The 27,378-nt window shown below is 40.9% G+C and overlaps 2 protein-coding genes across 3 annotated transcripts in view; both read right to left on the reverse strand.

Moving 5' to 3' along the window:
- Window positions 1–27,378, reverse strand: part of LOC139368566 (prickle-like protein 2) — a 67,735-nt gene that overhangs the window by 24,751 nt on the left and 15,606 nt on the right. The window contains exons 2-4 of one of the 2 annotated variants that reach the window (XM_071107591.1): window positions 12,168–12,243; window positions 11,967–12,093; window positions 2,275–2,354 (exon numbers count right to left, since the gene is read on the reverse strand). In XM_071107591.1, coding sequence (XP_070963692.1) covers window positions 2,275–2,354; window positions 11,967–12,008 — 122 coding nt within the window. In that variant the 5' untranslated portion in view covers window positions 12,009–12,093; window positions 12,168–12,243. The remainder of the gene's footprint in view (window positions 1–2,274; window positions 2,355–11,966; window positions 12,094–12,167; window positions 12,244–27,378) is intronic. The other variant, XM_071107592.1, reaches the window with a different exon arrangement.
- On the reverse strand, window positions 15,616–26,102 carry LOC139368567 (proteolipid protein 2-like). The gene is made up of 5 exons (XM_071107593.1): window positions 25,716–26,102; window positions 18,244–18,399; window positions 17,954–18,052; window positions 17,692–17,788; window positions 15,616–17,601 (listed from the first exon to the last, which is right to left on the reverse strand). Exons 1-5 carry the CDS (start codon window positions 25,809–25,811, stop codon window positions 17,594–17,596), a joined length of 456 nt encoding a protein of 151 aa, XP_070963694.1. The 5' UTR covers window positions 25,812–26,102; the 3' UTR covers window positions 15,616–17,593.

Raw genomic sequence — 27,378 nt, forward strand, 5'->3', positions numbered from 1 at the left:
TATTTGTGTTTCCAACTTTTAAAGTGTAATTGCTGCTGGTCTTGTCATGCAGGGCTCCCTTGCAAAAGATACATTGGTCTCAATGAGACTCCCCACTTAAATAAAAGGTAAAAAAAATAATAATATTTGTCTTCAAAAGATTTACTGGTCCTAAATCAAAACCTAAACTGCCCTTCCTCAAAGTGCTTATTAACTGAGCAAGGACAGTGAAAAGCCAGAGTGATGGGCAGAGGGAGGGAAAGTGAGCGAGGGATGAGGGGGGTTTACGGCTCTATCACAGCGGTGGTGGCAGAGGCAGGAGCTGAAAGAAAGGGATGTGGAGAAGGAGAAAGGGAGAGATACAGAGAGGGGGGGGGAGGTTAGGGCTTCATCACAGCGGTGGTGGCAGAGGCAGGAGCTGAAAGAAAGGGATGTGGAGAAGGAGAAAGGGAGAGATTCAGGGAGGGGGGGGGAGGTTAGGGCTTCATCACAGCGGTGGTGGCAGAGGCAGGAGCTGAAAGAAAGGGATGTGGAGAAGGAGAAAGGGAGAGATTCAGGGGGGGGGGGGGGGGGGGGGGGGGTTAGGGCTTCATCACAGTGGTGGTGGCAGAGGCAGGAGCTGAAAGAAAGGGATGTGGAGAAGGAGAAAGGGAGAGATTCAGGGGGGGGGGGAGGTTAGGGCTTCATCACAGTGGTGGTGGCAGTAGCAGGGGCTGAAAGAAAGAGATGTGGAGAATTAGAAAGGGAGAGATTCAGGGAGGGGGGGGGGGGTTAGGGCTTCATCACAGCGGTGGTGGCAGTAGCAGGGGCTGAAAGGGCTAATCTTATTAGGGTGACGGACAGGATTAGGACTAACCAAGAGACCCAGCTGGCTGACACAGTGAGGAGGGGAGGGAGTTCACACTGGGGGACTGTACAACACAGAGGAAAGAGGAGTGGAAAACTAGTTGCTGCTCGGAAAGACACTGGGGACACTGACTAGACTGCTATATGACCATAGATGGTTGAAAAACATTCCAACTGACTAATACTCATGTCAGGGGTACAGTGAGCTGTATAGATTATGTTAATGTGTTTAACGCACCAGTAGACAAAGACTCTCCTCTAAACCTGGTGGAATTCCCCTTGTGTCCACTAGAGTTTGTTCCAGTTCAACGCTCAGCTATTTCACACTCTCTGGTAGTAAGACCAAGTCAAGACAATTTAGTTTAGCAAAGCTTCTCTTATGATCTCTGCCATTTCCATTCCAAGACTTCAAATTTGTCATCTTGCATTTATTTAAAACACCTCTTATTCATGTATTAATTGAGATACAGTATGTAGAATGCCTACAGTGTCATGTAAAATAGGGCTACATCCATCCATAGCATATTATGGCTCTACCTAGTGGGGCAGCGGTCTAAGGCACTGCACCCCCGTGCTAGAGGAGTCACTACAGACCCTGGTTCGATTCCACGCTGTATCTCAACTGGCCGCGATTGGGTGGTCCCATAGGGCCGCGCACAATTGGCCCAGCATCTTCCGGGTTAGGGTTTGGCCGGGGTAGGCCGTCATTGTAAATAAAAATGTATTCTTAACGGACCTGCCTAGTTAAATAAAGGTTAAATTATTTAAAATTAAAAAAATAAAATAAAAATATATATATATATATATTAACCCTTTGAAAAGTTAAAAAAACAACACAACACACATGCAGATAGCATGTCTAATGGTAATCCCTTGCCCTCAGAGGTTGTGCGTGCTGTGTGTGGATAACGTCCACACACACACACACAAAGTGCAGCTGCTCTCACATTTGCTTAACATGCTTTTGTGTCTATAGCCTAGATTCTCTATGACCTTTCCATATACACTGCTGGGCGCTTTATCTGCTCTGGATGTGGTAAATGTGTTGTGTGTGGATAATGATTGTTTGAGTCAATATCTATAATGACACAACATGGACACAGTTGTGTTAATCTCTCCAAGGGCCCAGTCCACTGATATACAAACACACAGACCCAATTGTTGTCAGAAATCACCTCTAATTATGCAAATGATACTAAGTTAGCCATGTGACTCTTCCTCAATAATGAAGTGACAACCAAATAGCGACAGGCGACACACAAGAAGGCACTGCCTGCACTAGACTGATCAGATCTATAATACATATGAGTTATGAATGCGAAATGAAAGTAAAGAAACCTATGCCGTGAAATATAATCACATTAAATATCTTGAGAACAGTGTCTATGATCCTGTGAGGAGGCGAGGAGGGAGTGTTTAGAGTATGTGACGGGAGTATGAGAGGCCTACCTCCAGCCATGCATGCGAAAGCCTGGACACTGGTCTCCACATCTCATACATGGTTGTCCCTGGTCTGGGTTTTCCTCCTCCTGAAACCACAACACCAAGTACGATAACACCATTCATGCATCACAAACAATGACGATAAAATGATGAACAAATACAGCATTTAATTATTTCACTTGACAGTGAGTGAATGGGAGGAAAAACGGTCACACAAGTAAAGTTGTCATTTCGCTTTAAATCAAAAGGCAGTACGGATGGACTTAGAGAGAGGTCTATCCCTACTGTCATTTGCTGCATAGTATTTGAGAGGAGGGATCTTTCTCAATAGATTATTCACCAGGAAGCAAAGTAAATTCACTGAGCTCCAAGGAAATGCACAGAAAAATCCTTTACACCCTCAATTTGCACAACTGCAGTTTGATTGCATAATATATGATGATTGCGTGTTCGGACAAGACTTTACGACCACATAGCACTCATTCTCTCACTAAGCAACATCATAAAATGTATTGTTCTGCCAAGCATTGTGATTGACAGAGAAGTAGGATTGCATTGGTTCAAGTACACATCAGTGTACTTTAGAGTGGTCGCTCATATTCCATGTGTGTGATGTCATCTGTGAGTATATGCATGTAAATAATATGTAAAATGGTCTGTTAATAGGGTAGGGTTGTGCATGTTTATGTGTACACACATTATGTTCAGGGAACTGAACCGACAAATAAGGACATTTGTCGAGGAACAGAATCAGAACGAAAGTGATCTACACTGTCCTGGAACAGAACAGTTATTTTAAAAGTATGGGAACCGGTTAATTACATTATTTTACATTCAGGGCATTTTTTCCCAGTCCCACAAAAACACAACAAATCGCCTATGCAAAGTCCTCAGTCTGTCACTCAGAAACTTATTCCAGTGTCTGCCTGTCAGCTGAAAATCTTTGCAAGTGTGTGTGTAGGCAACCTGCCCCTCCCCCTCCGAAGCATAGTCTAGTAGCCTACTGACGTTACAAGCGTGATTCAGAAATTAGGGAGAGATTTTTAATGAGAGAAGAATGGATTAACCTTTTCAGTGCTAGTTAAGGATACTATAGTTTTCACATTTGAATTAACTACAAAACAGCTAAGACGTTTTATTTTAATTCTGGTGCCGCTCTGCACACACAAGCTTGTTAGCTAGCTAGCTGGTCCAACGTTAAGCCAACTCTCTGAAGTTCAAAGACATGAAAAGTTCCTTTATGGAAGCTGCTCCTCCATAGGTATGGTATAATTCTGTGGGCCTAATTTATATAATGGATTTCATTGTCACGGCAGATTTCCTACTCTTCCTCTGAAGAGGTGAAACAAGGATCGGACCAATACGCAGCGTGATAGGTGTCCATGTTTTAATAGGGGAAACTGAACATGAACACAAAATAACAAAGTGAACTGGCAACGAAACAGTCCCGTGTGGTACAGACACAGGAAACAATCACCCACAAAATACCAAAAGAACATGGCTGCCTAAATATGGTTCCCAATCAGAGACAACAATAAACACCTGCCTCTAATTGAGAACCAATCTAGGCAACCATAGACTTACATAAACACCTAGACTAGAAAACACCCCATAACATACAAAACCCCTAGACCAGACAAAACACATAAATCCCCCATGTCACACCCTGACCTAACCAAAATAATAAAGAAAACAAAGATGACTGTCATGCCCTGGCCTTAGTTATAACAACAAGATGCCCAGTGTGTCAAGCCAAGCCTCATCCTCTACCCTCTCTCACCACCTACAACATTTAAATTGCATTTTGCGCCCTAAACTCGTCTGTCGAAAGCATGTCAAAAATAAATAAAAACTGGCCAGCTTCATAGCAAGCTGCTCTATCCATACCCTTTCTTGAATTAATTTAATGACGAGCTAAATGCCGATATCAGAGGCTTAAAAAGGAACAATCAAAACCGTCCTTTTTTGGGGGTTCTAAACAGTTCAGAACGTTATTTCTCTGTCTGGAACAGTGGAACGGAACAACAACAAAATAATGGTTCTGTTCAGAACTTAATGATTGGAAAATAATTAGTTTCCAGCCCCTGATTCATATGCATGTGAAAGGTCTGTGTGTATGCTTGCACATTACCCAGCTTTGTGTGTGGAGCGGGTGGGTGAGCGGATTACATGACGGGTGCTCGCTGCTATGTGGCAAGGGGTTAGAGGAACGGGCTAAGCTCTTGTCAAGTCCAGAAGAAACAGCCCAGTAACTGGGTCCAACCCCCCCCCCATACTACAGCTCCTGTTGGGAGTGGGACTCTAGCCACACACGATCACAAGTCATTTGGCAAATTCAGAAGTTCTCAAAGCACATTCAACAAACCATAAACAGATGACCTACATGTAAAAGCTAAATATTGACTTGAGCATTAGTATTGGTGTGTGTGTGTGTGTGTGTTTCTATTCAGTTAAGTAGTCAGAGAGTGTGTGACTACTGCTCTACTGTAGAGTCTCTTTTTAAAGATGAGAGGAAGGAAACAGATGAGGAAGGAAACAGATGAGAGGAAGTGTGCCACCTTTTGCTTTCCCTCTCCATGAAGTCACCGATTCCACTTTGCTCTGACGCTGTCATCCTGCCTCCCTTCTCCCACTTTCTAAACCGACCCTCCTCTCAATAATTGGCTCTTTTCTTACATTCGATGTTGATATACAGTATCGGATAAAAAGTTGCTTCACACCATGAGAATGTCAGTCCACTTATTTTATTATGCAAAGCATAATTAACCAGCCCTTCCAAACAATAGGAAGGGAAGGATGGGATGGTTAGCAAAACAATATTTCTCAGATAAGTGAGAGTGAGAGGGAGTCACTGCCACGAGACAAAAACACAGGATGTTGCCAAAAAAGAGACTCCCTTTGAACAATCTTACAAACTGTACAGACACACAGGCTACTTATCCTTCTCTCACAGACATACACATGCCAATACAGCAAATCCATTTGGGAAAGCACCTGTGCAGCTTTGTCTTGATCTGTTGTGAAACCACATCTCAGGACATTGGGTGAATGAAACATTAATATTCATGTCAAGCCAGTTAAACCCTCTGAGAGAAGCATTTTATGGCTTGTGACCTGGAGGTTATTATGACGGGGCTGCAGTCAGTGTCAACAGAGATGCAGTAGACCAATATTTTGGGTGTCATTGAACAGAAAAAAAACACCTCTGCATTTTGCTCTATTCATCCCTGTATAAATGTGGCTGTTCGTTAACGGAGTCCAGATGTTGATATGTTTGCAGGTCGTCGAGAAAGAGTCTAAACTGCTCAACCCGATACACTTCAACATCAAATCTACCAATGGCGCCATCACACACCCCTGAGCTCAAAACGGCCAATCTATGAACAGCATCAACAGGTTAGGAAAGAACACGCTGTGGAAAATAACATTGAATGGTTCACATAGTTGTATTGCAACTGTTGTGGGATTGAATAGCTACAGAGACGCGTACGTGCATGCTTAGACACAGACATGCATGTACTGTAAGACATCTACGTTAAACCAGTAGGATGTTTAAAACAAGCCAAACGGTACGGAGTACTGAGGAAGTAAGTCTTCTTCAGACGTTCCCCTCCAAGTTGAAATCCATTAAGAATACAAAACACACACGTATATTTTGTACGTCATACCATGTCCTGAACACACATGCTTACGCAATCTTTCAGAGCAGAGTCTTTTGTCTCTGGGGAATGCGATCCCATGTTAACACGTGTGCTAAAAACAAACATTTTGCGAAGCCACATTGCCCTCTGTCATGCCTACTGATCCCTGACTTGTGTAGCTCACCGCCAGAGCACGGGACTCCCTGGGAAAGCCCAGCAAAGTGTGCAATAAATACAGAGAGAAAGATGGGAGGAGTAGCACAATCATGTTGTATTGACAAATGGAGGATTAGAGTCCCGGGGAGAGAAGTTAAGGGCCTGCAAATCATGCCGTGCATTTGGGATTGTGGGCAGAATAAATAACTGAATAACTACAAAAAAAGCTTGCGGAGAAGCATTAGTATTTGCAATAAAGATGCAGAAAATATTACCTAACAATTGTTAGGCCAGTAAAGTAGTGTTCGGTTCAGTACACGTGTGGTTAAATCAGCATACTCAGCAGTGAAATCACAAACATGTTGTAGATAATAGCACACTGCTCTCCGACTTTACAATCAATTTAAAACATTTATGGGAGTTGATCAATGCTGGAAGGCAGATGATGATTGCTATGTAGGGATTACATTCATGTACTGCATATGAATGCCTTCATAACAGTGAACACATGTGAAACACAAGGTCATACTTCATCCCCGTCATAAAGCTGATCCATTCTGCTCATGGAGAAAAAGCTGGCATTAAAACGGTCCCATCTGTAAACTGATCCAGAAAGAAATGCATCAATACCCGCCAAGATGGTTCTAATTAACACTGTATCGTGTTCACAGAGAGAAAGGGGGGCTGTGAGCTCCATATCATTACCATGACAAATAAAGGGGGGCTGTGAGCTGCATATCATTACCAGGACAAATAAAGGGGGGCTGTGAGCTCCATATCATTACCAGGACAAATAAAGGGGGGCTGTGAGCTCCATATCATTACCATGACAAATAAAGGGGGGCTGTGAGCTCCATATCATTACCATGACAAATAAAGGGGGGCTGTGAGCTCCATATCATTACCAGGACAAATAAAGGGGGGCTGTGAGCTCCATATCATTACCAGGACAAATAAAGGGGGGCTGTGAGCTCCATATCATTACCAGGACAAATAAAGGGGGGCTGTGAGCTCCATATCATTACCATGACAAATAAAGGGGGGCTGTGAGCTCCATATCATTACCAGGGCAAATAAAGGGGGGCTGTGAGCTCCATATCATTACCAGGGCAAATAAAGGGGGGCTGTGAGCTCCATATCATTACCAGGGCAAATAAAGGGGGGTTGTGAGCTCCATATCATTACCAGGACAAATAAAGGGGGGCTGTGAGCTCCATATCATTACCAGGACAAATAAAGGGGGGCTGTGAGCTCCATATCATTACCAGGACAAATAAAGGGGGGCTGTGAGCTCCATATCATTACCATGACAAATAAAGGGGGGCTGTGAGCTCCATATCATTACCAGGACAAATAAAGGGGGGCTGTGAGCTCCATATCATTACCAGGACAAATAAAGGGGGGCTGTGAGCTCCATATCATTACCAGGACAAATAAAGGGGGGCTGTGAGCTCCATATCATTACCATGACAAATAAAGGGGGGCTGTGAGCTCCATATCATTACCAGGGCAAATAAAGGGGGGCTGTGAGCTCCATATCATTACCAGGGCAAATAAAGTTTGTCATGGAAAACTTCAGATCCATCCGTTTGTTCCTTTAGGATGATTTCTCCTTGAATGAAGACAAGAGCTGCGAGTCGAAATTCATCATGTGCAAGAGAACATGGGAAGGGGATGTCAAGAAGACACTCTCAGACAGTGTAACAAAAGACAAGGTAATGTGGGTTTCATGCGTTTCCTTCACATCTCTCGGCAAGAGAAAATATACATCAAGTTTCTGTCCCTGCAGTGGGTTAGCCTACTTCGCTTTCTGAAGTAGGGGATGTGATGGGTGGGGACTGCAGAGGTAGGAAGTGAGTTTATAAACTATATGTGGGAAGTAAATAGAACATTTGAATTGACAATAGGTTTGTTTGTAGTATCACACAAGAAAAAAACGTATTCTCTCCATTAAAAGCAAAGCAGGTACAGATGTGCCATTTTAATTTGAACAGTTTCTCACAGCAGGAAAATAAATTCTGCAGCAACAGGAAATGTGGATTATTATGAACGGACATTATTGTAGGCGTTGATACATGTTTCATTAGAGAAAATCAAGTCTGACATTTTAAAGTGGAAATTACAAACTTTAAAAGCCTTTTTAAAACCTAGAATACGCTCAAGTTTGCATTCCATGCTGCACAGGAAAATTATCTGCGACAACAGGGATCAAATTAAGACTGCACATCTGTATAGGAGAGCGTACACATTCACCCGTCTCATTATTTTTTATTATGAAGCTTACTTGTAGTCCCCAGACACATGGTGTTTGTTTACAAGCACAAGAGACCGGAGCTTTGTGAGTCACTGACTATTGTGCAGCACGCACCAGGTGATCTAGTTACAGTATGGAATTCACAATTAAATGTTTGCGAGCTTGATATCTTATAACCATACTGAACAAAAATATAAATGCAACATAAAACAATTTAATTGATTTTACTGAGTTATAATTCATATAAAAAAATCAGTCAATTGAAAATAATAAATGAGGCCCTAATCTATGGATTTCACATAACTGGGAATACAGATATGCATCTGTTAGTCATAGATAGCTTAAACAAAAATGAGCCTCAGGATCTCGTCACTGTATTTTTGTGCATTCAAATTGCCATTGATAAAAAGCAATTGTGTTTGTTGTCGGTACCATACCATTACCCCACCATGGGGCACTCTGTTTACAACATTGACATAAACAAATTGTTCGCCCACACAACGCCATACACGTGGTCTGCGATTGTGAAGCCGGTTGGACGTACTGCTAAATTCTCTGAAACAACTTTGAATTGCACACTTCCTCAAAACTTGAGACATCTGTGGCATTGTGTTGTGTGACAAAACTGCACATGTTAGAGTGGCCATTCATTGTCCCCAGCACAAGGTTCACCTGTGTAATGATCATGCTGTTTAGTCAGCTTCTTGATATACCATAGGTGGATGGATTATCTTGGCAAAGAAAAATGCACACTAACAGGGACATAAACAAATGTGTGCACAAAATTTGAGAGAAATAAGCTTTCTGCATATGGAATATTTCTGTGATCTTTTATTTCAGCTCATGAAACATGTTGAATTTATATTTTTGTTCAGTGTACTAAGTGAACTTTCTAAAAATGTGCTAAATGCTCTGCAGTTTTGGTAGGCTAATTTAGTAGCTAGTTATCTAGCTAAGTGGTTAGCTTCTTGCAAAATCAAGATTCTCTTGGTAACAGCAGAGAATCCCCTCCTGGATCAATAGCCATGCAGTCTAATGTTTGTTTTGTGTGTGGAGGAAGCTGAGTAGCATTTTTGAGTTACTTGTATAACTTTATGAGCTGGGATGTCTTATGGTTTGGCGGTATCCAGATTTTCATATCATACCATCATTCTCTCATCCTCGGATTTACAGTATAACGGTCTTCGTACACAAGGAGGCGCTAAAAAAGCAGATTGGGTGTCTTACCAGAATGCAAATAAATTCACTAACTAATAGATCATTTCAATAGAGGCTGTTAGCTAACGAGTGCACAAATTGCAAAGACAGGAAATCCATCTCACTAAGTTATAGAAGTATAGGTAGTTTTTTTTTGGTGAGCTGGGACATTTACAAGCAAATGTGAACGAGAGACATTGTGCAAATGAACAAAGTTTTGACGCATGCTTGTCTGAAGGAAGAACAGTACTGGCTTTGGAGCAGTAGGTGTACATGCTGTGTCTGTGTGGAGTCGCTAGGGCAACAGGCCTGCCTGCTGAGAAAAGGGGGGAGGAGCAGGTGGGCCGAGGACGGAGAGGAGAATAAAAATCTATGCAAGGAAATCAAAAAGGCGCTTTGACTACTCAAACACAGCAGAAAGTAAACACTATATGATGCCCCGTCTCCTTATTAAATTTAGCCACTTACTTAGCTGACTAGCAAGTTAAACCAAATACACAGCTTGACTCACCAGCTCCCGCTTTCTCCCGTTGTGTTATTTACAAAAAAAAACATGTGACTGGCTCAACTGTTCTAGGGAACTATGGTAAGCCCTAAGCTTCATAATGTAAAATAATATGACATGTGAAATAAAGAACACAATCTGCTTTATCTCCTAGCATATTGCACAAGTGGACTGCAGGTACTAACTAACCACAAATATTCAAATGTATTGAAAAACTTAAAATAAATTGTTTTGACTGTATTGAAAAACCATCCAGTGGATTTTGGCAAATACCCCGGTAAGCCTAATGTCTGTCCTGCAAATAGTTTATGTTTGAGACTATATCAAATGTTTTCAACAGGTAGCCTGGCGGGTAGGAGCGTTGGGCGAGTAACCAAAAGGTTGCTGGGTCGAATCACCGAGCTGACAAGGTAAAAATCTGCCATTCTGCCCCTGAGCAAGGCAGTTAACCCACTGTTCCCTGGGCACCGATGATGTGGATGTCAATTAAGGCAGCCCCCCGCACCTCTCTGGTTCAGAGGGGTTGGGTTAAATGTGGAAGACACATTTCAGTTGAAGGCATTCAGTTGTACAACTGACTAGGTATCTCCCTTTCCATTCAATGCCCTTGTTAGCATTCGCTACGGGATTGTACATGTACTTGTTAGCATTGCTAACCTTCATATTACAGAGGCTCAGTGAGTATTTCATTATGTTGTCAATAGGGATTTTTATAAGAGAACTACAGGGATAAAATGTTCTGGTAATAATGCTTGTATTGCTTCCTGAAAGTTGATCCTCTCTTTGACTATGAGAGGCTGACACCAACCAAACTCACTTGGCTTACTGTGTTGTGTCTTGACTTCAAGTCACCCTTTCAAGTAACTCATGCCAAAACCGAAGAGGCATAATGTTGCAGCTATTGCATGTCTCAACTACCTGCATGTTTAGCTTGCGATAGGAGGATTGCGTCAGGCTATTAAAATGATGCTGACTAAAAGCTTTATTGACATTTTTTACGCTCCTGCAGAGGAAAGGCGACGCATACTCCCCTGCATGTGCCTTATGGCAACATTAACTGCCTTTAGAAATAAATAAATATATATATATGTCTGATATAATGTCCAAATAACACTTCCACAGAAGTTCTTATGGAACAGATACTGTAGTTATAGAGTAGTCATGAATGCAGACCATAGTGTGGATCAGTTGTGTGTGATGAGTTTCACAAGCCAACCTTCCAATATAATTACAGTGGGATTCACTTTTAAAGGACATTGGAAATGCTCCAAGTCTGATAGGAGCCAGATGTTGAGTATATCAACAGCTACACTAGTCCTCCTTGACTGCATGGTTCAACTAAAACATGTCCTCCCTGGCACCATCAACAAGTGTAAACTCAAATGCTTTGGCATGTAAATGTTCTTAAATAAAGACGACATTGTCTTTGTGCAATAAGTGTCCGTACACGCACGCACCAGAGCTCCCTAAGTGTGTGGCCTGGGGTCGGTGAGGGGGGGGGGGGGGGGGCCTTTACTTCGAAGTTGTCTAACCCTAACCTGTGCAGGTAAATGCCATCGAAGAAGTGACCTTACGCCCCTCCCACGCAACCACGATTCAACTCGAGTCATAAAACAAAGAACGGAATTTCTGTAAACTAAATCAAGGGAAGCAAAGCAACTTGTCAAATGATAACATACAAAAACGCATAGCGCATTGACAGGTCTATAATCAAGCCGATAACAAACAGTTAAACAAATACATTGGCTAATCAATGTTGGCAGAACAAAATAGCCTAAAGTTATAAATTTACTTGCAGCCTACTCGATCTCCTTTATGAACGCTATTCATTGTCAATAAAGGTATTCTAAACGATGCAAGTACTTTCCAGATAACAAGATACCCTGGACTCTAAAAAACACAAAACAATGTCACAACATACTGTAGTTCTGGCGGATCTACTTACCGAGCGATTCGACCGTCGCTTTTTAGATCCGCGCGTGAACATGTCGATGGTTTAAGAACAAGCCGCTTGGTTGTTTCCAAATAGTCAAGAGGTTTTTTTAAAATAGGTTGATGGATACATGAGGCATCTGAATTCACAGGACAAAGTAAAAAATATGTTCCAATAAATCGTGTCATACATACAGTACGAACTTGTACAAACCTCTTCTTGGAGTTTTACGCACAGTCGACTTGCTGGAGTTGTTTGAAAATCACCGACGCACACGTAAGCACCCTACCTACACCTAGATGACCGCACTTATTGAGTGGAAGCCCACTGCGCTGGACGATAGTTTTACCTACGCTACACCCTTCCTTCTGCCAGTCTTGTCCCGGGCCCAGACAGTGTGCTCCTCAAATTGAGGTTCATCATTGCCGATTTGTTACCATGTTCTTCTTCGTGTGCTTTCCTGGCAGACTAGAGGATGTGTTGCCTATTGCTGCCTTTTACAGGTCGGAGTGCGGATTGCACATACTGGTCACCGCAATTAAAAGCCGAATGGGAAAAACTGAAATGTCATCACCATCTAACCCTGCACATATACACTATCCCCAGAAACCCACCACTCCATCCCACTACTTTGGCCCTAAATAATCCAACACCAGGCAGCCGGCCTGGGAGGATGGAACCCCTTCTCTCAAAACTTCTTGTTGATCTTCTGATTAAAATCGTTCATTACCAAATATGTCTCTGCTGCTGCAGCTACCACATACATTTTCTGTGATTTCCACTCCATTAGTGCAGTTGATCACTCACTGGGGTGCTCCGGGTCAACTCAGTCACCCTTAGGCTTTCCTCTGCTCTCGCGATTGCCTCAGCATAGGAAACTGTTGGCCCCACTTAAACTCTAGCAACCTCAACCTGTCTCTCTCTCACAGGACACTTCGGATCCCCAGCTGCATCGGCACCCCCACAGTTGACACAGTGCTTTCTCTATCCCAACTGTACACTCCCTCTGACTATGCCCTCCTGCACATTTCTCACATCATGGGATCTCCCTTCTACACACTGCTGTAACCTAAAGCACTGGAAAATAGGCCCTCGCAGAATAGCAAATACAAGGTAACCTGACCTTATCAGGTAGTTTCCCAAAAGGCTACAGTGCCTTGCGAAAGTATTCGGTCCCCTTGAACTTTGCGACCTTTTGCCACATTTCAGGCTTCAAACAAAGATATAAAACTGTATTTTTTTTGTGAAGAATCAACAACAAGTGGGACACAATCATGAAGTGGAACGACATTTATTGGATATTTCAAACTTTTTTAACAAATTAAAAACTGAAAAATTGGGCGTGCAAAATTATTCAGCCCCATTAAGTTAATACTTTGTAGCGCCACCTTTTGCTGCGATTACAGCTGTAAGTCGCTTGGGGTATGTCTCTATCAGTTTTGCACATCGAGAGACTGACATTTTTTCCCATTCCTCCTTGCAAAACAGCTCGAGCTCAGTGAGGTTGGATGGAGAGCATTTGTGAACAGCAGTTCTCAGTTCTTTCCACAGATTCTCGATTGGATTCAGGTCTGGACTTTGACTTGGCCATTCTAACACCTGGATATGTTTATTTTTGAACCATTCCATTGTAGATTTTGCTTTATGTTTTGGATCATTGTCTTGTTGGAAGACAAATCTCCTTCCCAGTCTCAGGTCTTTTGCAGACTCCATCAGGTTTTCTTCCAGAATGGTCCTGTATTTGGCTCCATCCATCTTCCCATCAATTTTAACCATCTTCCCTGTCCCTGCTGAAGAAAAGCAGGCCCAAACCATGATGCTGCCACCACCATGTTTGACAGTGGGGATGGTGTGTTCAGCTGTGTTGCTTTTACGCCAAACATAACATTTTGCATTATTGCCAAAAAGTTCAATTTTGGTTTCATCTGACCAGAGCACCTTCTTCCACATGTTTGGTGTGTCTCCCAGGTGGCTTGTGGCAAACTTTAAACAACACTTTTTATGGATATCTTTAAGAAATGGCTTTCTTCTTGCCACTCTTCCATAAAGGCCAGATTTGTGCAATATACGACTGATTGTTGTCCTATGGACAGAGTCTCCCACCTCAGCTGTAGATCTCTGCAGTTCATCCAGAGTGATCATGGGCCTCTTGGCTGCATCTCTGATCAGTCTTCTCCTTGTAAGAGCTGAAAGTTTAGAGGGACGGCCAGGTCTTGGTAGATTTGCAGTGGTCTGATACTCCTTCCATTTCAATATTATCGCTTGCACAGTGCTCCTTGGGATGTTTAAAGCTTGGGAAATCTTTTTGTATCCAAATCCGGCTTTAAACTTCTTCACAACAGTATCTCGGACCTGCCTGGTGTGTTCCTTGTTCTTCATGATGCTCTCTGCGCTTTTAACGGACCTCTGAGACTATCACAGTGCAGGTGCATTTATACAGAGACTTGATTACACACAGGTGGATTGTATTTATCATCATTAGTCATTTAGGTCAACATTGAGATCCTCACTGAACTTCTGGAGAGAGTTTGCTGCACTGAAAGTAAAGGGGCTGAATAATTTTGCACGCCCAATTTTTCAGTTTTTGATTTGTTAAAAAAGTTTGAAATCACCAATAAATGTCGTTCCACTTCATGATTGTGTCCCACTTGTTGTTGATTCTTCACAAAAAAATACAGTTTTATATCTTTATGTTTGAAGCCTGAAATGTGGCAAAAGGTCGCAAAGTTCAAGGGGGCCGAATACTTTCGCAAGGCACTGTAAGTTCATTTTGGAACAATAGGGATCCTATTGGATCTATATGGTTCCAATGATGAACTTAGCCTTAAAATGCCTTAAAAACTGGGCCAAGCACAACATCAGGGATTCATTTCCAGTCTTTCTTGTACGACAAATGGATTGTGACTCCCCACTGGGTTTTTTTTATGTTAGGAGCACTAAACGAATAATGGACAATGGCATTATGGACACCATCTCAACATTCAAATCGGCCAAGAATACCAAAACTCTTCCCAATGTCGGCCTTATGTAATCCTCAAAAAGGTCTGTGGTTTTGAATCCCATTTGGTCTATCACCTGCATTCAGGTACACTGGTGTCACAACTGGTGTCACAGACTCCAAAACAATTCCTACATGTTCACAGCTTGAGGAAGCCTTTTGAATGACATTTTAGAGTTGTGACTGCAATTATATTTTTGCGAACATAGATTTCTCTATCTGGCTGCTCCGACTAGACTGTAGATGGAGGATGGGCAATTTCAAAAAACGGAACTCAGTCAACTTACTGTTGAGAGTTAGAATAGTAGAATACACAAGGTGCAATATCAAAATTTGGTTGTGCATCAGCAATTTTTCTCTTGTTATGTCAGTCAATTTGCCCATGCCAGCAAAACATTTTTAGATTGGTAAATTTGTAAACTTCTCAAATTACCGACCAGTCAGATATATTCAAAAATTAAAACATTTCTCTCCATCCTATGAAAACATTTTTAGAATTGCAGGAAATTAGCTGTACATCTGCTAATTTTACTGACGGGGGTTCAGATCAACCAAAGACTCATAGTGAAAGGGTGTTTTGTTGACCTAGTTCCCTGAAAATGAAACAAAATATGTTATCTAGGTCAAGTGAAATTCTAAACAAACATTAGTAATTATTCGTAGTATTTTGCAGCATTCGATTTTATTGCATTTAGGCCTGTGTGAGAACAAACAAAATAAAGTACAGAATGAGCCCTGGTCAGGTTCCAATTAGAGTGCAGCTGCTTCCATCTAGTGGTAGTTTAAGAGAGAGCACTCAGATCCTTGAACTTGTGAGTGTCACAAACCAGTATAGACAGTCATTAGTAAGTACTATGTATATAACAACAATGTGATTATACAATGTGCAGACACAGTTATTAGAGGAGGTTCCTAGTTGAATAACAACTTGCTTTTATTGCGCAAAGCATTGTGTATATGCCTCAATATTTCAAATACACACAAAAGTATGAATAAATACATTAAAAACCTGTTCGATATAAAACATTAAGGCCAAATTCTTCCTTGAGAAATGTACTTTATATTTTGGAGATAACATTCACAAAATATATTACAATTATAACATAGGCATCCTGAAATGCAACCACATAACTGATCAAATGCCCTTCTTTGCTAATTAATTTCATGAATTCTAAATTAGTTGTTTTTCTACGAGTCTATAATCAAAATATTAATGTTTACTACTATAACTGCATACAAACTGTCTAAATACTTTAACAAGGGGGCACTAACTGAGGTAACATTTCTCTTGTACAACATTAAATCTCGTTAAAATAGGAGGCTGCTGAGGGGAGGACGGCTCATAATAATCGCTGTAACAGAGTGAATGGAATGGTAACGAACACATGGAAACCATGTGTTTGAGTTTAATACCAATCCATTTATTCTGTGCCAGCCAGTACTAAGAGCCCGTCCTCCTCAATGAAGGTGCCTTGACTAAGGGCTAGATTCTATAGCAGATCCGTACTAGCAGACACCCGCATAGCGGTGTTTTGGTGTGTCGGAGATGGAACTGCGTTAGAGCTGTCAAATCCACAAGCGGCTCCTTGTGTTAGTTTATCGCGGACCATGCTATTGGATGCAACGAAACTGACAAATCCCATGCAGCCACTTGACAAGTTCAAACACTGCTTGATGTTTCCATTGTCTATATCTCGATTTGACTGATAGGCTACAAATCTCCACCATCCAAATTAACATGAAAACATGCATTAACCTACACTTTCTATCGCCGTTTTGAACTTCTAACGCAGTAGGATTAATAAGGAAGGAAGTGGTTTGTGACACACAAGAGCAGCCTCTCACCTATTTGTCAGCTCATACTGCAGTGACACCTCCAACATATGTCAAAACATCCGCTATGCCGGTTAACACTCGATCTGATTAAATCCAGGCCTAAACGCAAGCAAAATTTGGCTTAATTCAACCAGCACATTTTTTTATATATTACAGTGTGGGTTATGGAGAGGGCTATGACGCTGAGGTGAAATTATGACCACAAAGACGACAAAAAGAGAGAGAGAATGCCATTTGTACCAAAACTATTGATGTTACATTATGATGTTATATTAATCTGAGCACCTCTATAAATGTAATGCTACAATCGAATTTCTAATACAAACCAAAATTTCAACAGTGGATGTAATTCAACAGAGACATCTTTTTACACAATAGTTCATTAGATCAGAAAATAAATGATGTCCTAGTGTGAACTTTCCAGAGCTTTCCACCCCCTTATGCTGCATAATATTGACATCTTTCCCTTTTTCACCAGACTAAAGATTGAACAATGGAACGGTAGAATTGTACACCGAGACTGGAACAGCGGTTGTTAAGGGAATCCCTCCTGGAATTTACATGGTTCTTTTGAACATAATGATCTCAGTGCAGTATAACATTATCCTCTCTGTGTCAGCCATAGATAGTACAGTAGATGTTTATCTTCTGACCGTAACATTGGTTCATTTCTGCTATTAATCTCTTCATTTGAGCATCAAACTTCATTCCAATCTGCTGCACTTCTTTCTCTCTTCATTGTCATCTCGTCCTGCACAAATGTAATTTTCTTTCAATGACTAAGATGGGGTTTATCTTCGAGGGCTTAAACATCTGTAAACAAAGCAGGGAACAAAACAAAGAAAATGTCAAATTCCAAACTGTAGTTCCCAGCAAAGCTGCAGCCTTACCCAAAATACCCACCAGTGGGAGCTGCTGTATCCTGCCTGTTGCTCTTGATGACAAGGATGATGGTGTAGACATCATAGGCAAACAGGATCCCAGCCAGCAGGCCAAACACCTAAGGGAATGGAATAATGTTTCATCTAAACATAATCTAACCACCAAGTTCTACTTTCAGTGATGAATTGGGCTGAAGGATTTGAGAGCTGAAGAAGTAAGTAATTTGAGATGCTTTCATTTGTATCTGTTAAAAAATCTCAGGCTGGTTAGACATTTGACTCACCCCTCCGGCAATAAGGGCACTGTCCCCTTTTCCACGAATCACACAGATTAGAGAGGTGATGGTGTACAGGGCTGCACCAATAGCAGCACGAAAAAGATCCTGGGAGGAGACCATCATTAGTGAATGATTGTCCTTCTAAAGGCACTTGGAAAGTCCTTGTGTTACTGTTAGTTTTGATTTGAATGCATCTTTAATTTGTGTCTGTGTGCTTCTCGTTCTCCCTGTGTCTCTCTGTGTTTGTGTGCGTGTGTGTCTGTGTCTGTGTGTGTGTAAACATATACTGTACTCACACTCCAGACCCAGTTGACCACTTGAATGGACTTGTCCATTTCCATCATGAAGACGACAAAGAAGAGGATGGCGAACACCATCTCACAGATGGCCACCGCAGAATAACCTCCATTAGATGACGCAGCATAGCAGATTAGGATGATCAAACTGATGAGCTGAAAGAAAAAAGGACAGAAAATTAATATGGGGGAGAGAGAGAGAGGAAGAAGACGGAAAAAGCAGCATGCGTGGAAATATTTGAAATATTTGACACAATAAACCCACTCACATAGTCTATGTGGGGTTAAAGACCCTGTGGTGACGCAAACAGCAAAAACCCAAATCACACGAAACAACAACAAACATAGAAAAAAGGGTTTCAAAAGGGTTCTACGGCTGTGCACCATAGGAGAACCCCTTTTCTTTCCAAGTAGAACCCTTTTGGGTTCCACGTAGAACCCTCTGTGGAAAGGGTTCTACATGGAACCCAAAAAGGGTTCTACATGGAACCAAAATAGGTTCTTCAAAGGGTTCTGCAATGGGGACAGCCGAAGAACCCTTTTTGATTCTTGTGTAGGCATTTATGCCAATCAATTTAGTAGTTTATATCACACTGACTAAGACCCCAGGGTTGGGGTTGATATTTTTTTATCCTCAAAAAAAAAAAAGATATTTGAAACTGTAATTCTTAATGGTGAAACTGCCACATCCATTTGTGACACCTCACTGTTACACCACAGGAAAAACAACTCTGAAAGACCCAGTTAAGAGCAGTTCTTCTTACGCTAAACTATGAGGAAATGACCAACATTTCATCAATAATTACAGCCAATAACAAACTAGAAGCAGTAGCAGAGTGGCAATCCATATCACAGAGAAATTAAAACACACGCGCTCACACAAAGAAATGCCAGGGGGAAAATCTACTGGAACTAGCTTCTGTGAACATTATGAGATGCAAAAGACCCGTGTCTACTTCATTTATAATAATAGGTACTGTTATAAATACAGAACTACTGCAATGACTTTGTTACTCAGCTTGCATGGAAGCATTTTATCCCTGGGTGTGTTTCACTTTGACCTCAGGCAGTAGCTATCACAAAGACATGTTCAAGACCAATCATGTCAGATTTGAAGGGTGGAGTTAGTCTCAAATGTCAACTCAAAGCTACTTTGTAGAGGTGGAAAAACACGTTTAGCATGTGTGATCTGAAGCATGCAGAGTATGGTTGTCAATTATCCACCACTGAGTCTAAGATCATAGATGAACGCTTGTTTCGGAGTATGACACCGATAGCCCATTTAAATTCAGAAGCCATGTACCATAGCATCAGAGAGAGGCCAATTCTTTACTGTACATGGGGTTACTATGAAACACTGGGCCAGGAAATTATATGAAATTAGTATTTCCTAACTGACTAAGCCTGGCAGGAGTTGTCCTGTTTATCTCTCATCACATGATCATCCTCTCTAAGCTCTATGTAAACTATAGCATGTAAACTATTTGAAACACCCACTATCTCTGTGATATTCCACAGGGGATCATCCACCTGACCTGCGAGATGTGAAATAATCCTGGAATGTTAAACCAGGCCATGTAGCGTTGCAAGCTAAGCGATTCCTGCATTCCTTGTCCCTGGCTGCAGGAACCTCACATATCATCTGAAATGTCCATTACCTCTGCAAAGCACTGACTCTTACCGTGTGGTAAAACACTGACCACTCTACAACTCTAGAACTAGAACTCGCTAGAATTTTATTTCATTCTGTTATTTTCCATTCAATGAGAAAACTCAGCCTGTGAGTTACCACCTCCTTTAGAACAGAACACCTGTTAAACACATTACTGTTTATCTTTAGAAATGGAGAGATTAGTCAGTGCTGATTTTTTAGGACAATGACAACCCGTAGACCATCAGAATTCATGCAACACCTCCACCAGAGTAGTGGGATGGATCTCTCCAATAAACTTGCATGGGTAACAGAGGACATTCACGAACCTACAATACACCTCAAGGATGTAGAGCACATAAAAAGGGGTCTACTGTGTGCAGGATGTTTGAAACTATAAAAACACCACAGAGAAGCCTTAAGACCTGATTCTTAATGATTTTCAGATATGTCTATTCCTGGAGTGCCTTTACATACAGTACCAGTCAAAAGTTTGGGCACACCTACTCACTCAAGGGTTTTTCTTTATTTGTACTATTGTCTACATTGTAGAATAATAGTGAGTACATCAAAACTATGAAATCACACATATGAAATAATGTATGAAAAAAATGGTGAAACAAATAACAAAATATATTTTATATTTGATTCTTCAATGTAGCTACCCTTTGCCTTGATGACAGCTTTTGCACATTCTTGAAATTCTCTCAACCAGCTTCACCTGGAATGCTTTTCCAACATTCTTAAAGGAGTTCCCACATATGCCGAGCACTTGTTGGCTGCTTTTCCAACTCATCCCAAACCATCTCAACTGGATTGAGGTAGGGTGATTGCGGAGGACTGGTCAAATGTGTGTCCTTAAGTAGTGGTTCCTTTCCAGCAATTTGACCATGGCCTAATTCACACAGTCTCCTCTGAACAATTGATGTTGAGATGTGTCTGTTACTTGAACTCTGTGAAGCATTTACTTGGTCTGATATTTCTGAGGCTGGTTAACGCTAATGAAGGTATCCTCTGCAGCAGAGGTAACTCTGGGTCTTCCTTTCCTGTGGCAGTCCTCATGAGAGCCAGTTTCGTCATAGCGCTTGATGGTTTTTGCTACTGCACTTCAAGAACTTTCAAAGTTCTTAAAATGTTCCATACTGACTGACTTTCACGTCTTAAAGTAATGATGGACTGTCATTTTTCTTGCATTTTTTAGCTGTTCTTTCCATAAAATGGACTTGGTATTTTACCAAATAGGGCTATCGTCTGTATACCAACTAGGGTTGGAAAGGGTCGGAAACTTTCCAGTAAATTTCTGGAAATTTTCCATGGGAAGTTAAGCCCGGGAAATTGGGGGATTTTGCTTAAATTCATCAAAAAAGTTAGCTTATAACAGTGAACCTTTTTTGTGGGATACACATAAGGCAATTCTAGGTCTTGTAGCATATTTTGGTTCAACTATCCCCAATTCAATGGAATTGCAACCCTCTGCATGCAGGGTGCAGTCTTCCATCACATGTGCAGTGCACTCTTCCATCACATGTACAACTGATTCTCAAGATCTTGCACACTAATGAGATGCTAATAAGCCCACACCACCACACTGTCTGAGCCAAGGACTACAGGCTTTCTGGTAAGTTTTGATTACAATACTAGGTGGGGTGAATATATTTGATATGACATACAATAATTTTTGTAAACTAGTAAATAGCCTACAGCAAAGTGTGTTTAAATCATTTCTAACTCGTTAACAATTTCCGCTTGCTAGTTTTTGCTACCATGTGGGGTTTAGCCTGCTAACTGAGGAGTGTTAATTAACCTGTTTCCATACATTTTTTATTTTAAAAAATGTATCTTTTAAAACATTTATCTTACAAAGGAGTTGTTTAATCTAACTGCTTAATTATTTATCTGTACATGGAATTGGAATGGTTTATTCCTTACTACTTATTTTCTAATCTATACAGAAAAATGCCACGGGCACTATCTGATGTGTGGAGACATTTCACTGCAGCTAATGTAGAAGAAAAAGCTGTGTACATTTGCAAATACTGTGCCAAATCATATGTGAAGAATGCAAGAATCATCTGGCCAAGTGCATAAAGTTCCCTCAGCGTTCACAATAAGCAACCTCTGACAAAAGTCCCTCTACTTCTATTCGAGGTGAAAATAATGAATCAGACACCTTATCGATAGAAACAGCTCATGGTCCTCCTGGAATCAGAAGTTTTTTTGACTCAATGGAGGAACGTAGTCAGAGAAATACTGATGAATATCTTTCTCGAGCTGTGTATGCAACTGGTTCACCTCTGATGCAAACATGCAATGTGTATTGGAAGAGATTATTGAAAGTTCTTCGCCCAGCATACACCCCTCCAACCAGACATGCTTTATCTACTCAGTTGCTGGATGCAGAGTTCAACAGAGTTCAAGTGAAGGTCAAGCAAATCAGAGAGAGCAGACTGTATTGCAATCAACTCTGATGGGTGGTTGAATGTTCGTGGGCAAGGAACAATTAACTACATCCTCTCCACCCCTCAACCAGTACTCTACAACAGCACAGAGACAAGGGACAACAGACACACCAGTCTCTACATTGCAGATGAGCTGAAGGCAGTCATCAATGACCTTGGACGACAGAAGTTATTTGCACTGGTGCAGAGATCAACAAGGCCTATGGTGTAATCACTACCGTGTCTCGCCACCTTGGCCTGGATGAGGGCAAGGTTCTTGGCAGTCAGAAGTACACTTCCAAGCAAGGACTTTGGGACGGAGATACAATATGGCAGTCATGCCAACATATCTCATCAGCCACCTGGTGGAATGGACTTTATGGATCTAAGGCTCTTTCCCCTGTTGCCTCATTCCTCCTCCAAATCCCACCAACATCAGCCACTTCAGAGCACAACTGGTCCTTGTTTGGGAACACACACACCAAAGCACACAACAGGCTGACCAATACAAGGGTTGAAAAATTGGTGGCCATCCGGGCAAAATTTAGGCTTTTAGAGCCTGACCACGAGCCATCCTCAACAAGGTTGGAAAGTGACAGTGAAGATGAGGCCTGAGAGTCTGATGTTCAAGAGGTGAACATTGAGGAGGTCCAGAGAGAAAACATGGAAGCCTGAGAGGAATACAACCAAAGCTTTAGTTTCTAGACTATGATTTTACAGATGTATGTTGAAACCGTTTTTTTGGAAATGCGATGGATCATTGGGGATCATTCAATATTCCTTTTCTTTTGTTGTTCAGTGAAATCATCCCATGTGAAGAGTCAACTCATTTAATTAAAGTTAAATTCGTAGCTAAATAGTTTTAAATTCTATTGGAAGGATTTAATCATTTGCAATTGTGTCTACTTATGATAAGGTAAAATGTTTATGTTTGTCTCCATATATGGTAAATATATCCAATGCAAAAAACATCTATCTATATTTAAATGGTATTAATATTAATTTGCATATATTTCCATTTATTCCCATATATTCCCGTTAATTCCCATATATTCCCACGGAAAGTTTCCACTAGAGGTCGACCGATTAATCGGAATGGCCAATTACAAGTTTTCATAACAATCGGCAATCTGCATTTTTGGACACCGATTGTGGTCGATTACATTGCACTCCACGAGGAGACTGTGACAGGCTGACTACCTGTTATGCGAGTGCCGCAAGAAGCCAAGGTAAGTTGCTAGCTAGCATTAAACTTATCTTATAAAAAACTATCAATCTTAACATAATCACTAGTTAAACTAGTAATATCATCAACCAGGTGTAGTTATCTAGCTTGTCCTGTGTTGCATATCATTCTCATCAAATCACAGCCTACTTCGCCAAATGGGTGATGATTTAACAAGCGCATTCGCGAAAATAGCCCCATCGTTGCATCAATGTGTACATAACCATAAACATCAATGCCTTCCTTTAAAATCAATACACAAGTACATATTTTTAAACCTGCATATTTAGTTAATATTGCCTGCTAAAATGAATTTATTTTAACTAGGGAAATTGTGTCACTTCTCTTGCGTCCCTTGCAAGCAGTCAGGGTATATGCATGGCTCATTGCGAACTGTGTGAAGACCATTTTTTCCTAACAAAGACCGTAATTAATTTGCCAGAATTGTACATAATTATGACATAACATTGAAAGTTGTGCAATGTAACAGCAATATTTAGACTTAGGGATGCCACCCATTAAATAAAATACGGAACGGTTCTGTATATCACTGGAATAATAAATGTTTTGTTTTCTAAATGATTGTTTCCGGATTTGACCATATTAATGACCTAAGGCGTGTATTTCTGTGTGTTATTATGCTTTAATTAAGTCTATGATTTGATATTTGATAGAGCAGTCTGACTGAGCGGTGGTAGGCAGCAGCAGGCTCGTAAGCATTCATTCAAACAGCACTTTCTTGCAATTACCAGCAGCTCTTCGCTGTGCTTCAAGCATTGAGCTGTTTATCACTTCAAGCCTATCAACTCCTGAGATTAGGCTGGTGTAACCGATGTGAAATGGCTAGCTAGTTAGCGGGGTGCGCACTAATAGCGTTTTAATCTGTGATGTCACTCGCTCTGAGACCTTGAAGTAGTTGTTCCCCTTGCCCTGCAAGGGCCGTGGCTTTTTGTGGAGCAAAAAGATGCTGTTGTCCTGGTTCGAGCCCAGGTAGGGGCGAGGAGAGGGACGGAAGCTATACTTTTACACTGGCAATACTATAGTGCCTATAAGAACATCCAATAGTCAAAGGTAAATTAAATACAAATGGTATAGAGAGAAATAGTCCTATAATTCCTACAACCTAAAACTTCTTACCTGGGAATATTGAAGACTCATGTTAAAAGCAACCACCAGCTTTCATATGTTCTCATGTTCTGAGCAAGAAACTTAAATGTTAGCTTTTTTTTTTACATGACACATGTTGCACTTTTACTTTCTTCTCCAACACTTTGTTTTTGCATTATTTAAACCAAATTGAACATGTTTCATTATTTATTTGAGGCTATATTGATTTTATTGATGTATTATATTAAGTTATAATAAAAGTGTTCATTCAGTATTGTTGTAATTGTCATTATTACAAATAAATAAATAAAAATTGTCCGATTACATCGGTATCTGCTTTTTTGGTCCTCCAATAATCGGTATCGGAGTTGAAAAATCATAATCGGTCGACCTCTAGTTTCCACTTCTGAATATTCCCCAAAATATGCAACCCTAATATGAACCCTACATTGTCACAACACAACTGATTGGCTCAAACACATTAAGAAGGAAAGAAATTCCACAAATGTACTTTTAAAAAGGCACACCTGTTATTTAACACGCATTCAAAGTGACTATCTCATAAAGCTGGTTGAGAAAATGCCAAGAGTGTGCAAAGCTGTCATCAATGCAAAGGGTGGCTACATTGAAGAATCTCAAATATAAAATATACTTTGATTTATTTAAAAGTGACAGTTGGAAGCTCTTTGGCTAACCCTTGGCCTGACCCCCAACCCCAAGAGCACATGGTTCTCATTCCATGTCAAGTTCACACAACTGTCTCAAAGATTTAAAATGGACCAATTTGTTATCATACTATGAACACATCAATGGTATAGCATCATGGAAATACTCATAGATCTGTATATGTTGCAGAAATAGTGTAGTAAAGTAACAACAAAGTAGTATGTCATTATATTGGTCTATTCTAGGGAATGATATTCTATTTCTACAACAGACCTTCCATTCATAGTTTGGCTACTACTATTGCAGTAAATTCAGGCAAATGTACAGCGCTAGTCTACTCTTTGTGTGAGTCTCTGCCTATAACAGTGACAGGAAACAAACTTACTATTTCTGCAGCGAGAATTGTTCCCTTTCGAGTCTTCACGTAACACTTCAACTTTTCCAAGCAGCCCGCAGCGACAACGGTCTCAGTATCAGCCATAACTAACTTTAATGTAGAGTTTACCAACTAATTTTAAGGGCTGTATTTCCCTTTGCAAGGTTGCAAAACTCAATGAAGACAACTTTGCAGCTAAGTTACAGTTAGTAGAAAAAGTGGACTGATGTTGTCTCCTAACTGCAGGTTAACATTTTGTTTTTCTTCTCTCCAAGTTGGGACTACTTCGAATGAGTGAGTACTTTAAACTACATGGACATGTAATGTCAAGTAAAGAACGACAAACGGACTAGTATTCTGCCAGCAGCACAAACGATGACGTCACTTTCGTATGGTAACGAGGAAACCTTCAAAATAGAACCCCAATGAAACACACTGTAATAGACTATACATGGGACACATATTGTCTTGTAGAGAGAACATGTCTACCTGTCTCAGCTAAAGTGGATGGGGAATACTCTGTAGGATCTCTACCAACCAAATACAGTGCATTAGGAAAGTATTCAGGCCCCTTGACTTTTGTCCACATTTTGTTACATTACAGCCTTATTCTAAAATGGATTAAATCGCCCCCCTCATCAATCTACACACAATACCCCATAAAGACAAAGCAAAAACACTTTTTTTTTTAAATGTCTGCACATTTATAAAAAATGTCAAATGTAAATATTACATTTACATAAGTATTCAGACCCTTTGCTGTGAGACTCGAAATTGAGCTCAGGTGCATCCTGTTTTCATTGATCATCCTTTAGATGTTACTACAACTTGATTGGAGTCCACCTGTGGTAAATTCAATTGATTGGACATGATTTGGAAAGGCATACACCTGTCTATATAAGGTCCCATCGTTGACAGTGCATGTCAAAGCAAAAACCAAGCCATGAGGTTGAAGGAATTGTCAGTAGAGCGCCAAGACAGGATTGTGTCGACTGCTACACCTGGCTATCAGCGAATACCTTGTCAGGCAGCGAAACTGTTCATTCAGCCTCATTTACTGCCTTTAAAAAAACATAGCTGATATGGCTGACTTGCTTCAACAAATGTGGTTTCTACTGACAATTGAGATGTACAAACTATGGCATAAGGGAACGACAAGCGCATAAGTGGCAATCAGTAATTTCGATTAAGACATCAATGAGTGAGCTAGGACGGACATAGTCAATATAACTATTTGTTCAGCTCTTTTGAAATGTACAGTGACAGAATTCAGAATATGGGTCATTCTTACAGTGTTGTCCCTGTACACCAAGTCAGAACAGTAGGATTAATAAAGGGGGCATTTAAGCAGACAATGAAAGCTCTTACAATATTTGATGATTACATTTCTCTAAAACAGGTTATAGGCTACATGTGCACCACCAAGTCAGAACAATGGGCAAAAAAGTCTGGCATTCTCTGGATTTATGGTGCTTTCAAGACAACTGGGAACGCGGGAAAAAAACTAAGTTGAATCATGATGATGTCAGTGATCTTCAGGTCGTAGCTCTTGAAAGAGGCCCAAGTTCCGGATTTACAATTCCGAGTTGGATGACCATTCAAAACGTACTTTCTCAGTCTGAGCTAGTTCTTTCCCCAAGTTCCCAGTTGTCTTGAACTCACAGATTTCACA

This window comes from Oncorhynchus clarkii, chromosome 16 (genome assembly GCF_045791955.1).
Source record: "Oncorhynchus clarkii lewisi isolate Uvic-CL-2024 chromosome 16, UVic_Ocla_1.0, whole genome shotgun sequence".
In the NCBI taxonomy this organism is placed as follows: domain Eukaryota; kingdom Metazoa; phylum Chordata; class Actinopteri; order Salmoniformes; family Salmonidae; genus Oncorhynchus; species Oncorhynchus clarkii.